Genomic DNA, 14,508 nt, shown 5'->3' with positions numbered 1-14,508 from the left:
GCCTTGGTCGCACCGGACTTGGCTGTGCCCTTCACACACTCTGGGGTAAGGGTCTGACCCGGCTGCGCCGTGGGCTGAGGGGCTGGGGATCCTGGTCCACTCTCCCACGGGAAAGTTGCTTCCCACTGCTCTGCAGGGAGTCACACCCGAGGGAGATGCAGAGGGAGCAAAGAGCCGTGAGTTGTCAGAAGAAGGGAGACCAGAGCAGTGGTGCAGGAAGGAGAGAACACCTCCGTCAAGTGACCCATCAGCTTTGGAGCAGGCAGAACTGAGCCCCCACCCTCCACTGCCCTGCACTTTCACACTGTCTAGATGGTGTAAGGGAATGTCAGGCAGGTATAAAACGCTACTGTCTGGATGCTGGACAGTCCTTCTCCACTTTGCACTACTGGAAAGGACTGCACCAGGTGTTCCCAATGCAAAAATTATGTAGGCACTGTGGCAGGTGAAAGGGGGGTTTGATAGACCATAGGAGTTGTCCAGACCTCAGCCCTGCTCTTCTGTTAATGCAAAAGAAACAGTGAGGCGTAACTACCGTCATCCGCAAACCAGGTACAAAATTAGAACTATCTGAAAGTAACTGGTGGAAAATAGTGGAGTTTCCAGTTGGGCCCCTGGATGACAAAGAGTCTGATCCGAGTGACCCGTTGGTACCAGCTCCATCTCAAACTCCTCAGCATCCAACCAATGCTGCGTTATAACGTCGCTGCTCTTACCTGGGGGTGGAAAAGCAGCGGGGAGGGTCGCAGGTACTTCTCCTTTAGGGCACCCACAGGATCTGTCACCTTCCGCTTCTCCACCCTGCTGGACAACAAGACAGAGGGTTACATACCTCACAGGGCTACAGGCCACGAAGAAACACCCAAACCATTTGCAGAGGTATTTAAAGTATACATATGAGGCTCTTCTCCCATTGACACAAATGTCTTTCTTCCCCTTCTACTGGATATTATGAATTATGACCCACAAGTTACCCCACAAAAGGCACGACATGAAAACGGATCCCCTCCTTTGGGCAGTATTTTTTTAGCCATCAGACTGACAACTAAGAAAACATTTTGATCTTTCTATGTGAGAACTAATGCCTTTGCTGTAGTGGTTTATCAGCCTCTGCTGTTGTGAAATGTCATGAAAAAAACTACATTTACAGCAAAAGCAATGTTTAAGTGGGAGAAGCTGTAGAGCCCACAGCAGGCAGCCACTGCATGGAAAAAATTTGACTTTGAGAGTTTGTCTTTTTCTTAAGAGTTAACACTGGGTCAGGCTTCGCAGCCCCAAGTGTGCCGAAATCCTTAGGTGTTTCATATTTATTTCCTCCCTTGCAGCTGAGATATAATTTGCATTGAGTTTCTTTGGCAAGCGTGCGTGGACAACAGTTTTAGAAGTTAGGAACCGGTGGGAGATTTCTGAAGCGACTTCGGAATCCGAGTTCTTCAGATGACACTTCGGCCCATTCAATATTCCACGCTTAAGCACTATACTCTGCAGAAACGATCGCAAAGTCAGGCTCCTACTTTTGAAAATATTGGCTTTGCTTTCCCAAAATGTTCTACTTGCAGGGAAACCGTGGTGTGGAATCACCAAAAAGAGAAAATGAAATGTCCTCTATGGGAAAAAGTGTTACGAAAGTAACTCCAATAAATGCAGCTGCATCTTTAAAGGACTGGAATAGAGTCCAGCTCAGCTAAACCAGCAGAAATCCAATAGTAAGAGTGATTTTAATTTACATTAGTCCAGCATAAATGAGAGCAAATTATTTTGCTGCATTTCAGCTGATTGGTGTGTGGATCAAATTACCAAAGAGTTTAAAAGAAGAGCCGTGCAGAGTGCTATTTAGTGAACTGGATTTAATCTGCATTTCTTTTTTTTGTCAGATAGGAGAGAAGAGAAGAGCTGGATCTGAAACGCAGTCAGAATTGCTGCGCTCTGGAAGGCACGTGTTTTTACGGGCAGGAGTTTTCATAAAAACAACCACCTGGAAAACAGTATGTAAAAAGTTTCTCCCTGACACGAGGCAAAAGAGCGAATCCCAGGGAGCACCAAGGGGTGAAGCGCTGGAGGCATCTGCGCTGCCCAGGGGCTGCCCCCCGTCCCTGGCAGCCCCCCAGCCGCCCCCTCCGGCAGCACAAACCCCAAGGACAGCGTTTCCCACCGGTGCCAGGGAACGAGAACACGACAAACCTACAAACTTCCTCGTCAGAGCCGAATTCCGCAGCCAGCAGAGGATTAAGCTGATCTTTTCAGCCCAGTGCCTGAGAACGTTACCTTAACAAGGCTGAGCTAAAAACTGCACTGATTTCAGGCTGTCTGGCTGCATTAAATTATATCACCAGGAGAAAATGTCAAGGATTTAAGTGGCCTTTGGGAGAAAAATGAAGGAGCCAAATGATGTGAGAGAGTCTGATAAAGAGAAGTTTAGAAACAAAATATTTCCATATTTTTTAAGCTGGGACTTGGACGCTCTGCTGTTTAGCTCATTACATCAGAAGTCTGATTCGCAAGCAGCTCCACCACTGGCTTTCTATTTTAATATATTACTAAAACTATGTGCATCCTGTGGAATGCAGCAAATGATGCCCCCATCCTTCACTTCCATCTGTCTTCTGGACCTTTACGGTTTTCCCGAGGCTGCTATTTTAATTGGCAACGGCTTTTCCAACCCATGTTATTTTAACATTCCTAGTGAGAATGCCCAGAGGTGGCAGGACCCTAAACTAACGCGAAGCTTTTGCCTTTCTATCCCATTTATTATTTTTTTTTTTTTTTCAAAAGCTCCTTTTACAAAAATAAATGCCGGACTATTTACATCATTTTTCCAGGAGGAGATGGCCACGGTGGGGTCCCAGACAGCACACGTTACATGTCCCGGGCTGTGATGTAGCCGTTTCCATCACAGATGGTCAGCGTGTAAGCAAGAGACGCAGCGTCAACCCCAAGAGCGCTGGCAAAGCGAGAGACGCTTTCTTAATAGCCAGCAACCAGGGCTCACTAATCCTCATCTCAGCTGACAGTTCTTTGGCCTGGCTAGACGTTGACATCACTTTTTCCCACAGTTATCACCCGCACAATAGCGGCGAGGCAGCGACGTGGGTGCTGTTCTCCAGGCCACGCCACCCGTTGCTGTTCGCAGCCCTTTGAAGGCTCAGGAGAACCGTCCCGGCGCTGACACAATCGCTCTGCGGCGACTGTGAGCCTTCCCAGCCCCGAGAAAACACCGGTTTCTGCGGCACAACCGTGAGCCTCGTGGCAGGCTGGGTCCCGGCTGGGCTGCCCACGCTGCCCGGGGGCACTCGGTGCACGTTGGGCTGGAGTAAAGCAAGAATAAACCACCCCCTCCAGGAACCGGGGGTTCAATCAGACACTGAGCCCTCTGCGCCAGACCCACCCACCGAAATAAATGCTATGAAGCATCCTGTCCTAAGGGAGAATTAATTGCCACGTTAATGTCTAAATCAAACAGTTTGGGATACCTCTTTTCACTCGACTTTGCTAAAAGCAAACGGTATTTGCTACGTGACAAACCCATCTCACCCGCAGCAGGAGGACACCAGAGGCAGCACCGGTGCCCGGATGGCAATGGGCAAAGTTACTGGTACCCTCACTGCAAAGCTTAAAATCATTTTCCTTTAGAAACAGGCTTCATAGAAAGCCCTAAAACAACAGATTCAAGTCGTCCCTGCACAGCTGAATTCATTCCTTCTGGAATTTTAACTGGCATTTGGATAACTGCATCCAGTCTCCCTTAGACATGCCTTCCTGTTTAGTTTATTCTGGGCATGACATCGTGAACTGGGCCTTCCTTAATAACCATCCATTTCCAGAGAAACTAGAAACTCCTTCTTATCTTCTACGGAAGGTAAGTTTGCAAGAAACATATTTGGGAGAGATCCAGATAATAACACGCTACCGTGTGTTTACACAGTACTTGTTACTCTGGACTTAAAAATGTTTCAAAAGGCTGGGTCCATCCCCAACTGCAGTTCTTCTGAACTGGAAAACTCTAAGAAAAGGAATTAGAAAGAAAAAGGGGGCTGGGGAGGAAGAAAGGTGAAGTGGCTGACAAAAGGCCATCAAGGCAGTCAGTGGGAGAGCTGCATTTCCAGGCTCCCAGGGCTCCTGACTCATTCCCAAGCCATGAGAGCCCGGGCTCCGAGGCATCTGAACTCTGCATTCTTATCGAATCAAACCTCTGGAATTTCCCCAGCAAAAGTGCCATCTTAGCGTTCGCTCGTGGGAGAGTCCTTAAATAGGTCAAGTTTCTTCTTTATCAAAATAAGGATGTGTTCTTTATACATATTGATTACGAGCTCTCCTCTTAATCACTCAGCCCTTTCGATTCAGAACATTCAAGGTGCTGTGACAAAGCAGAGAGAAGCATCATCGGCTGCAGCAGACTCTCACTGCTCTTCCTAAGCAACCTACACCCCGATCTGCCTCAACTTGCAATGTCAGCTAGAAAATTAGCTCGTTAGAGGAACCGTTTAAGGCAGGGTATGTTAATACCTGTATATGGGGTCCATGAAAAAGGGTGATGGCTTAGCATAGTGCAGGGACGGCTGCTGAGGCAGTTGAGACTGGGAAATCTTGGGTAAGACTTCACTTGCCATCAGCTTCCTTTCCCCGTAAATGTGGTTTTTCCGTGGCTCTCTTCCTCCGTTCTGACTGGCCCGGATGCGGTTGCCAATGCTCAGATCCAGTGGCTGTTCCTCCCCTGAGGACGGGGCTGGCAGGACCTTCGGTGGTGGCAAGATTGGCTTAATCTCTTTTGGCTTTGTGGTGAGATCGAAGGGCGACTCCGAGCTGGTGCTGCCCACTTTGTGGAGGTCCCTGGGTGACTTTGGTTCTGCCTTGACCAGCAAGTTGTGATTGAGGGTCCGCTCCGTAAAAGGGTAGAGGGAATGGGGGAAATTGGGGAGGAACTGAAAAGGGAACATGGAATGATACGGGAGCGAACCCATCTTTTTCTCCTGCATCCCCATAAAGCCAGGCCCAAAATACTTCTCTGCGATGGAGGCGATAGCTTTAATAGAGTCATTAGCTGCTCCCGTGGTAGGCAAGAGGTGCTCCTCGGGGGGAGGAAAGAAGGAATGCTGAGAATAGAAGAGAGGGATCTCACTCGTGTTGTTGGTGGAACTTGCGGACACAGAGCTGCTGACAAAATCCGGCTTGCTCTCCATTTGTTTGCTCTTGTCTTTCATTTTGTCCCTGTCGCTCTCTGCATCACTGTCCAGGTCAGAACCGGTGCCCGTAGTGGTGTCCAGGTCTGTGCCCGTGGTTGTATTGACATCCTCAAAGTCACTGCCATCTGACATGTCACTGTTCCTGGCTTTTAGCTTCTCCAGGTAGGAGTTCTCCAGGCTGCTTTCACATTTCTCCTCTCCTGAAGCAGCCTGGTTGCTGTTGCTCACGGCAGAGATCAGAGGAAGTGCCGGGTTCCCAAGGGGGCTTGGAAGCTTCGCGTCTTGAGTGTGGTTGAGGGGACTTTTGAGCAGTTGCGTGGGTGGTAACAAGGGGGGCCTGGGGTATAGAGATGGTGGGAAAATCCCCGGGAATCCCGGCGTGAGGGCAGGAAACGCCGGGGGGGCAGGTGAGAACGGAATACCCCCCGGGTGCGGGCGGGATGGAAAATAATCATTAAATCCCAGGCTGGCGTGGTTGAGGTTGGGAGAGGGCTTGGATTTGTCCATCATGGAAGTGGGCGTCAGGGGGAGGCCAGGGGCAAAGATCCCACCCGGGTTGTAATGGTTCTTGCCCTCGCAGAAGCGGCGGTGCTTGTTGAGGGAGGAGGTAGTGCTGAACATCTGCCCGCAGTCCTTGCACTTGATCTGGGTGCGACAGTCCGCGTGCATCCGCTTGTGGCGGCAGAGGTTGGAGAACTGCGTGTAGGATTTGTGACAGACCTCACCTAAAGCGTCAACAGAAACCAACAACAAAAGCGGTATGAAATTAACAGGAAGCGGCAGGGAATTCGTCAGGAGCTTCCTTGGCATCCCCTCATTCCCCACCCCCCCTCCGCCCCTGAGACCCCCTTTCCCTAAAGACAGAGGAAAAGGGGTAAAAAGCAGGCGACAGCCTGGGTCTCTACAAACCCGGCTCCACGTTCCTCCTGCCCAGCCTTCCCTCCCTAACTTTCGGCACAACGTTTAGTGTCTTCGTGCTTCAGCTCTAAGGAACCCATCTGCTCTCCTCCCTTTGCAGGCACGTGGGAAAAGCCATCTCCCTCTTTAAATGCTTACACAGGACTCATCCCAGAAACACCCACCTCCCTTCCAATAAACCCCCTTCCTCGGGAATCTCCCAATGACTCTACAGAAATCCAAGGGGATGCGCTGCTCCTGCTCAAACTTTGTTCTGGAATTTTCAATAAAGATCATCATGCGTTTTAGTGATAATATCTATTAACATGAGCCAGTCTGCTTTCCCTGCAGTCCTGGCGTGGCAGGGAGCACTGAAAGGAGAAGAACTTTGCCTCATTTAATCGAACCTACCCTTTCTTTAATGCCATTAATAGTAAGTGACCGCTCCATAGGGATGTTCTATAAATACTTGGCCAGCCAGGGCCCAGGTCAGACGGAAGCGGGGCGAGATCTTGCGTTCGTTACCCCAGTAAGACACCCCAGCAATGCTAAATTAACGCCACATCAGCGTGTTCTTTAACAACCTGTAAATATCAAAGCTTTCAAAATGTGAATTTTTATGACCTCCTTCACCTACAGACACTGCTGGTGTGGAAACACAGGGCAAAGGAAGAAAAAAAAATCCCGCCCAAACTTTTCTATATATGAAAACACTGTAGCTTTTTATTATCTGATGCCTCTTTCAACATAGGAATAAATCCTACTTCCTCGTGAGTTATCACACTGCTTTCACCAGAGAACTGCTGTTACCACCATTTCGTACACAGGGAAACTGAGACAAAGAGAGGGAAAGTACATTGTCTGGGGCTGGGCAGGCGAGGACCCGAATCCAGACTCCCCTGACACCCAGTCCTCCAACCCAGTGACGAAGTGGCCCTTCCTTCCTCCCTCCCTCCTAGTTTCTACTGATGGGGACACACAAGCGTGGCTTCCCCTGTATTTTTTACTAAATCTTTTGGATTTATATCAGCGCTCAAATATCAAATGACCGTCAGGAGAACATTTCATTGGCCGCTCTGAAAATATAAGGGGAAGTCCCTTCTATTGACATTCAAAGCAAAGATTATTAAAATTTAACACATTTGGCATTTCAGTTCACACAAGCATCCCAATATTCAGCGGATTGTCACTGAAGGGTCTGCCGTGTCTGGCTGCCGACTGCACTAGAGATTTGAGATCCTTCCTCAGAGTATTCCAGCCTTTCTGCTCTGGGCTTAGACACAGCAAGGGGCTGCAAAGGCAGCACAGACAGGAGAACGAGAGTGTCACCAGAAGAGTTTTGGTGTCTGGGAAGCAGCTTTTTTCAAGCGAGTATGCCACAGCCATCCCTAGATTTTGGCAACCACACCTTAAAAACTCCTGTCAGTTCTTCTGAACTACTATTACTGTACACCTACAGCTTTATGGCTGTTGCATGTATTATTTGAGCTACCTTAGACTTTCAAAGAAAGGGTTTATTCAGTTTTTTTTTTACTTCATTTTAAAATGTTTTCTTAAAAAAATATCTAAACAGAGCTCTTAAAGGAAACACCGCTCAATTTATTTCCCCTAAAGCTGACGGTCTATGAGATAACAACCACCTCTGTTTCTGTAGCAATTCAAGCAGAGGGGTGTCTCGGCATCCGCCTCACACACGAGTCCCACCGACGGACTCCTCCTGCCTTTTGGGGCTGGCCCTGTGCTCTGCTACTGTGGGAGATGACACAGGGACAGATCGCTGCCACCCGCTGACACTGCTTGAGCCTTGGTCCCAGAAGGGACGAGTATTTCTCTCCCCACAGAACCAGCATCTTTGGGGGGGAAATGACTGTGTGACCCCCCGTGAACAGGCAGGTACCAACACCTCCACGTGTAAGGATAGCACGAGGAAGCTCCCTCTCAAATTACTAATATCTGAAAAAATGTCACATCTGGGTGGATTTCTTTAAAAAAAGTACGCTTTTCTTTCCAGAACAAAATTGCCCCTTCCTAATTTTACCCACCTCCCTCGCCACGGGCCAAGGGTTGCGATGCTGTGGGTCAGAAGATACACCCAAGTTTATAATAAATGGCTAAACTGCTTACACAGACTGTACTCTGTCGGTTCTCACTGCCTCAACGCTGTGTTTGTGGTGTTTGAGTCATTTTTGTTGTGTGCCTCTGCAATATTACAAAAAAGAAGTTATATTGTCCCCACACGGTAAAACTTTATGAGAAGACTAAGGATAACAAAAGCAAAGCCTTGCAAGGGAATCAGGTTCCTTTTTTCCATTTTGCACCCCTGGAGGAGTTGCTGGATATATGTCACGCTGCACAAAATTCCCTACAGAAAAGTGCCATAGGTGTGAGAGCTCACATCATCATTCTAAAATAAGGAAAACTGGAACTTTTGGGTTTAAATCTCTAGTTATACAATGATTTAGTAACTCTGTGTAATGTCCTCTCTTGCTGTTCTGTAGTTATAAAGTTACAGTTTCGGGTTTGTGTTTTTTGTTGGTTTTTTTTAATGCCAGGTATAATATTGTAAAAAACAAACAAACAAACACGCACACACTCTCCTTTCTTCCACTGCAGAGGAAAGGAAACCTCCCGGCGAGCGCTGCCTCGTGGCTCCCCGAATGCTAATGGATTCCATACTCACGCTCCTGACTCCACCTGGCACATCTGAGCCAGGCAGAATCAGTCTCGAGCCGTTTCACACACTGATTTAGACTGACAACTCCCTAATTCTTATGAGGTGAGAGTGAGGAGATTATGAGAAGAAATCATTCATCTCACTGCAGCAATACTATGAGATTCAAATTATCTCTTTCATGTGCCCGTCATCAAATGAAAGATTGCATCAAAATGAGCAATAAGAGTATTTTTTCTTCCTCCGCTGACACCCATCTGATTATCTCGGAGCACATTAATGAAACGAGTCTCCCAGGATACCCCTGCATACTGTTCCCATTATACCAACTGGGGAAAAAAAAGGCAGAAGTGGGTTCAGTGGCTTCCCTACCGTAACATCAAAGCCGGGAATCAAACACAGATCCCGTTCTGTGCTCGAGCCGCGCTTTCTGAGGAGTGTCAGGAAGTAGTTCCTAAAGTTCCTATAGCTTTGTTGTGACACAATCCACTTTTCTGCACAGTTATCAAAATCCAATAGGTGCTGTGTCAATTAAAAAAATATACAGCCCTGAGAATGACAAGAAATGAGACGAATGGCTCTCGAGGGAAAATGCCCTTTTGGAAATATTCCTCTGGAGAGAGCACTAAGGACACAGTTAATCTGCTATTTATTTGGCTTCCAAGCATTATCTAAATGAAACATGCAGTAAATAAAGAAGGAAAAAGACTCTTTTTAAAAAACACCTTCTTCTCATCTCTGTGACTATGCCAAATTCTTTGCAACGGCTACGGGATTTGAGGCACCCCTGAAAAACATTTCGATCAGGCTGTGTCAGCTATTTATTTATGTTACCAACGTGAACATTCAGAAATTATTAAGGAAAGAAAAAAAAAAGAAGAGAGAAAGAAAAGATATGAGAAAATGGCATCGCTGGGACTGCTGAGAGACTCAGCTTTTAACTTGTCAAGAAAGTCAAAAACTGCCACGAATGTTTACTGAAAAAACAGGGAGCATGCAAAAAAAAAAAAAAAGAAAAAAAAAAGAAAAAAAAAATCACTGCGGAATTTCATCTTGTGCTCTGACCTATAAAATTACAGCGGCTGCTCACAGAGGGACAGCCCGTACTGGGGGGCCCCCGCAGGATACGTGCAATTATAGTGAAAGCCGGAGCGCGGTGATGGCCGTGACAACTTACATATGAAAGGTTTGACAGTGCTGTGAATGTGCTTGTGCTGTTTGAGGCCAGAGGAGGTGGCGAAGGTTTTGCCGCAGTCCGGGCAGGCGTGGGCCCGCGCCCCGACGTGCTGGGATCGGATGTGCCGCTGGAGGTTGCTGGGGTCGGTAAACACCTGGAAGAGAGAAGACCTTGAGGGAGGGGAACAAAGCGGGCGGGAGAAGAGCACACACCTCAAAAGCTTCGCTATTTTTTCTGGGTTTTGTCACCATGCTCCTGGCATTCAGAGAATCACAGAATGGTTCGGGTTGGAACAGACCCTAAAGATCATCTTGTTCCAACCCCCTGCCCTGGGCAGGGACACCTCCCACCAGAGCAGGTTGCTCCAAGCCCCCTCCAACCTGGCCTTGAACCCCTCCAGGGATGGGGCAGCCACAGCTTCTCTGGGCAACCTGGGCCAGGCTCTCACCACCCTCACAGCAAAGAGTTTCTTCCCCAGATCTCATCTCAATCTCCCCTCTTTCAGTGTCAAACCCTTCCCCCTCCTCCTATGGCTCCCCTCCCTGATCCAGAGTCCCTCCCCAGCTTCCCTGGAGCCCCTTGAGGGACTGGAAGGGGCTTTACAATCTCCCTGGAGCCTTCTCTTCTCCAGGCTGAACCCCCCCAAACAGGAGAGCATTAGGAGGGCAGGACATTCCCCTCCCCCTGCACACAGGCAATGGAGCCAGCCGGGACGATGCTCTCAGGAGCCTGTTGTGTTCTTTGCTCTTCACTTTCCCCATCTGCCCAGCGCCCGTCACCCCGGCAGCATCTCTGGTACCCGGGGAAAGGCCAGAGGGGAAGATGCTGGGGGCCAGGTGAGCTCCTCACCCAAGCTGAGATGGTTGAGCACAGCACTCTCCTCGTGCTACCATGCTCCACACCACAACAGGGTCATCACACCACGGCCAGGCCACCACATCACACCAGAGCAGGTCATCCATCCTCTGGACCCCTTCCCCCAGGTCCCAGCACCCTCTCCCAGCAACGCTCCCACCTCGGGTACCACGTCCCGCACCGTACCTTAACACAGTTTTCACATTCAAACCGTTTCCCGCTGTCGTGAGACATTTGGTGCCGAATCAGGTTGGATTTCCAGTTGAAAGCCTTGGGACACTGGTCGCACTTGTACTCCCGCTCCTCAGTGTGGATCACCATGTGCTGCTCCAGGCTGGGGAGGAGACACAGGCTGACTGCCACAGCCCCAGCCCAGCGCCCACCAGAACCAGCCAAGGCACGAGCCGTTACAGCATCCTGTCCCCATTCCGTGAGGTTTTAACCCAAGAGAAACAGGCCAGGGGGTCCGGGGGGGGGGTGTCTCCAGAACCCCCTGCTGCCACAGAGCCTTTGGGGAAGGGAGGGGAGCACATCGGCCACGAGAGGTGCAGCCACACACAAGTACCATTTATTCTTTTGGCATTTGTTTCGCAGATGGAAGCTGCCCTATTCTGCCTCAAAACATCGCTGTGTTTTATGATTTTTCTTATTAAATACCCGAGTCCATTTACAAGGGGGAAAAGGAAGGTAAAACCAGACCTGACCCTGCAGGTTCCTGAAGGGAAAAATGAGCACTTTGTGACCAAGACTTCCATGGCATCCCCGCAGGGAAAGACAAGATATTAGCTGTTGCTGCTGAGACTATCACGTTGCCGTTTTCATGGGCACGAAGCCCACGGCTTCCCAGAACACAGCGACTTAACGTTGGAAAGAAACACGATAAGGTGCAAACACATTTCACTTCTAAATGTCAGACATCTTTTATTACTTAACTCGGCAATTTCAGCTTCTGCCAACTGGCAGCCTCTCCCTGGCCGGGAGGATGATGGCAACCCAAAGAGGCTGCTGGAGCCGGGCCACGGCAGGGGTGGCTCCCCAGAGGAAGGCGAGGGGTGCTCTGATGGGTCCCCTGCGTGGCCACGCAGGGCTCCGTGGGGCCACCGAGCTGTGACAGCCAAGGGAAGGCACCGCCGGTGGCAGCGGGGCAGGTACGGAGCCCGGGGAACAGTTCTGCTGAAGAGCAAGTGCTGTAAAAAGTACTAAATAAGCTGGAAATCCTGCACCTCTCTGGCCAGCCCCGAGAAACAAAGGAATAAAATCCGAGTCTTTTGCTGCCTTTGGTGTAGTTTAATGGGAGTTACAAATTCTCCTCCTTACTGTGAATTCTGATAAAGGACAAACTTATGTGAAATCTACTGCTGCCCAAAATCCCCTACAGATCGACATTCAACCACTCCTACGGAACTTTAAAGCAGGGCTATATTTTTTTATAGGAACATTAAAACTAAACACTGCCGGAAAATTCTGCCAGTCTTCATTAAATGCTACAGGACTACTTTGCTGCCGATAACCCCTGGGCATTTCCACGGAGCCTGAGGGATTTAGAAGCCTAGGAATCGACTTAGCCTTGACACATCGCTCTCGCTCTCTCCAGATGCCCACCGGGACCTGCATCCCCAGTGGGACCATTTGCCCACAGTCACCCTGGCACCAGCAGGTGGAGCAGAATGGACCTGACACTGCATTGAAATCTTTGTGTTCCAAGGGCATCTCCTGGCACAGGAACATGGGCAACCTTGGAGAAGGTTGGGCTTGGTGGGACCACAACCTGCCTGGCGACTGACTCTCCGTACGGACCCAAGCAGCCACCAGCTACTGCCCTGAAGAACCTCTTCTTCCTTTGAGTCACAGAGTTAATATTCATGAACATGCCCCTTATAAACTGCCAATCCACTAATTTTGAAGAAGCAATATTCATTTTGCTGAAGAAATTATGTTCTTAACACTACAAATTTTTGTACACACACAAAGAAATATATATCTTTCATATACATATACCAAAATACGCTCCTGTTAACTGTGATTTATGAGTTTATTTAGAGCAAATATGGACAAACTAATATGCTGTTTAGAGGCAAGTACCTACTGGGATTAGCAAAACATTTATTTATTTAGTCAGCTGCTAAATGCTCAATTTCAGTTCCCCAGTGGCACTCTTGATTTGATCTGTATTAACTTCTGAAAAATTGTAAGACCATCTAGGTACGCTGACTGGATATATTCCGTGTTTTAGTGGCTTTCTCAGTACATAAAATGCCACAGATTGATGGGGGAGGGATGGATGTGGACATTCTCTCCCAGCTCCACTAAATCCATCAGCAAGTAGTATTCCAAATGGTGATGGTGCTGACTCTACCTTTCCCCTATCGAAAAAGATGACTTATTATTATTTGCTTAAAAAAAACCCCCAAATCTTTGGAATCACTGGTCCCAAAGGCAATGCAGCCACTGAGCACAGGAGCCCCTACCACAACTCCCAACATTTTCCAAGCACACGGGTCTGTGGCTATAGACTTGGAGAATCTCCATCTGGGTTTAGCTGGAAATACTTTGAAAAGGTCTCTCCATCACCCAGGGGTGCTCAAAAATTGGGAATCCAATGCTGGCACATGCTCGGACTTTTGCCCTAAGCTCGAGAGGTTTGCATTGAGCACACTGATGACCAGTAAATGTCCTACCATGTTTCCTGCTTAATTGCAATCAAAACAGGAGAAGGTCCTGAAAATAAACGAGGACAGGGCTTGTAGAATTGGTGTTCTGTCCTCGGCCCTTCCAAAGGTTTTTGAGCTGACTTTGAACAAGTCATTTGTTCATCACTTTGACCTACCCGCTCTTAAAAGTGCTTGTGCTGGGAGCCCTCTGCTCCGGTGCCAGCAATGCTCGCCACGGAGATGTGCCCAAGGGCGTCACGGTGACACCGAGTCAAGGTCTGTCTCACCCACTTCTCCCAAGAAATCAAGGGAAACCGGTACCTTAACTCAGCCCCTTCATTTGGACACCCAGAATGAGCTTCACCAGACCCCTCTGGACATCGTACCCACAGGGAAAAGTAATCGCTGAAGGGAAAAAGGGACTTAGAATCCTTCTGCTTCCCTGCACCCCTGCAGAACGGACACAGTGTCACTCCAGGCCCCAAGGGGAGGCAGGGAATACACAGAGATTATCAAGAGAGGACAATACACACACTTCAAAAGGGTATTTCCTAAATTAACATAAAAACTACAGAGCACTGGAAGCTAAAGAGAAGGAAGTTTCTACCCCGCAGCTAGAGAGATACAAGAACTGGCATTTCTACTGAAAATCACAAATATGTAAAACATTTAAAGGAAGTTCTCCTTTTCTTGTCAGGTAAAAAAAAAAATAATGGAGAGAATCGCAGCCTCCCAGTATCTAATCAGAAGTAGCACACGTAGAAACACAAGGTGGGGAATAAAGACCCCAAACTGCGCTAACAGAACCCCCATACGGGTATCGCCGGTGGACGTGATCTATCGCCAACTTTTAAAACGCCCACAACAAGCTCTTTTCAATAAGGATAAACCACTGAAATGTTCTTTACGTTTCACCTTTCTCTACGTTTTTCAAAATAGATTTTTTTTCTTCACTTACCTAGATAAAAGGTCTGAAAGTAACAAGTAATTAGGTTCAGAATGACTAATGCTGGTGAACATCATCTTTAAAATTTTTAACTGACATGAAACAGCCCTTATATTGGGTTTAAGCTCCAC

The 14,508-nt window shown here is 48.3% G+C and overlaps 1 protein-coding gene across 1 annotated transcript in view; it reads right to left on the bottom strand.

The window, feature by feature from the left end:
* Positions 1 to 14,508, bottom strand: part of PRDM16 (PR/SET domain 16) — a 206,791-nt gene that overhangs the window by 17,719 nt on the left and 174,564 nt on the right. Inside the window, exons 8-11 of the mRNA XM_074161456.1 lie at positions 10,967 to 11,114; positions 9,926 to 10,079; positions 4,504 to 5,905; positions 717 to 801 (exon numbers count right to left, since the gene is read on the bottom strand). Of these exons, the coding sequence (XP_074017557.1) occupies positions 717 to 801; positions 4,504 to 5,905; positions 9,926 to 10,079; positions 10,967 to 11,114 (1,789 nt within the window). The remainder of the gene's footprint in view (positions 1 to 716; positions 802 to 4,503; positions 5,906 to 9,925; positions 10,080 to 10,966; positions 11,115 to 14,508) is intronic.

This window comes from Numenius arquata, chromosome 20 (assembly GCF_964106895.1).
Source record: "Numenius arquata chromosome 20, bNumArq3.hap1.1, whole genome shotgun sequence".
NCBI classification, from domain to species: domain Eukaryota; kingdom Metazoa; phylum Chordata; class Aves; order Charadriiformes; family Scolopacidae; genus Numenius; species Numenius arquata.
The sequence above is the reverse complement of the archived record's forward strand: the minus strand, read 5'-3'. Positions and strand labels throughout refer to the sequence as shown.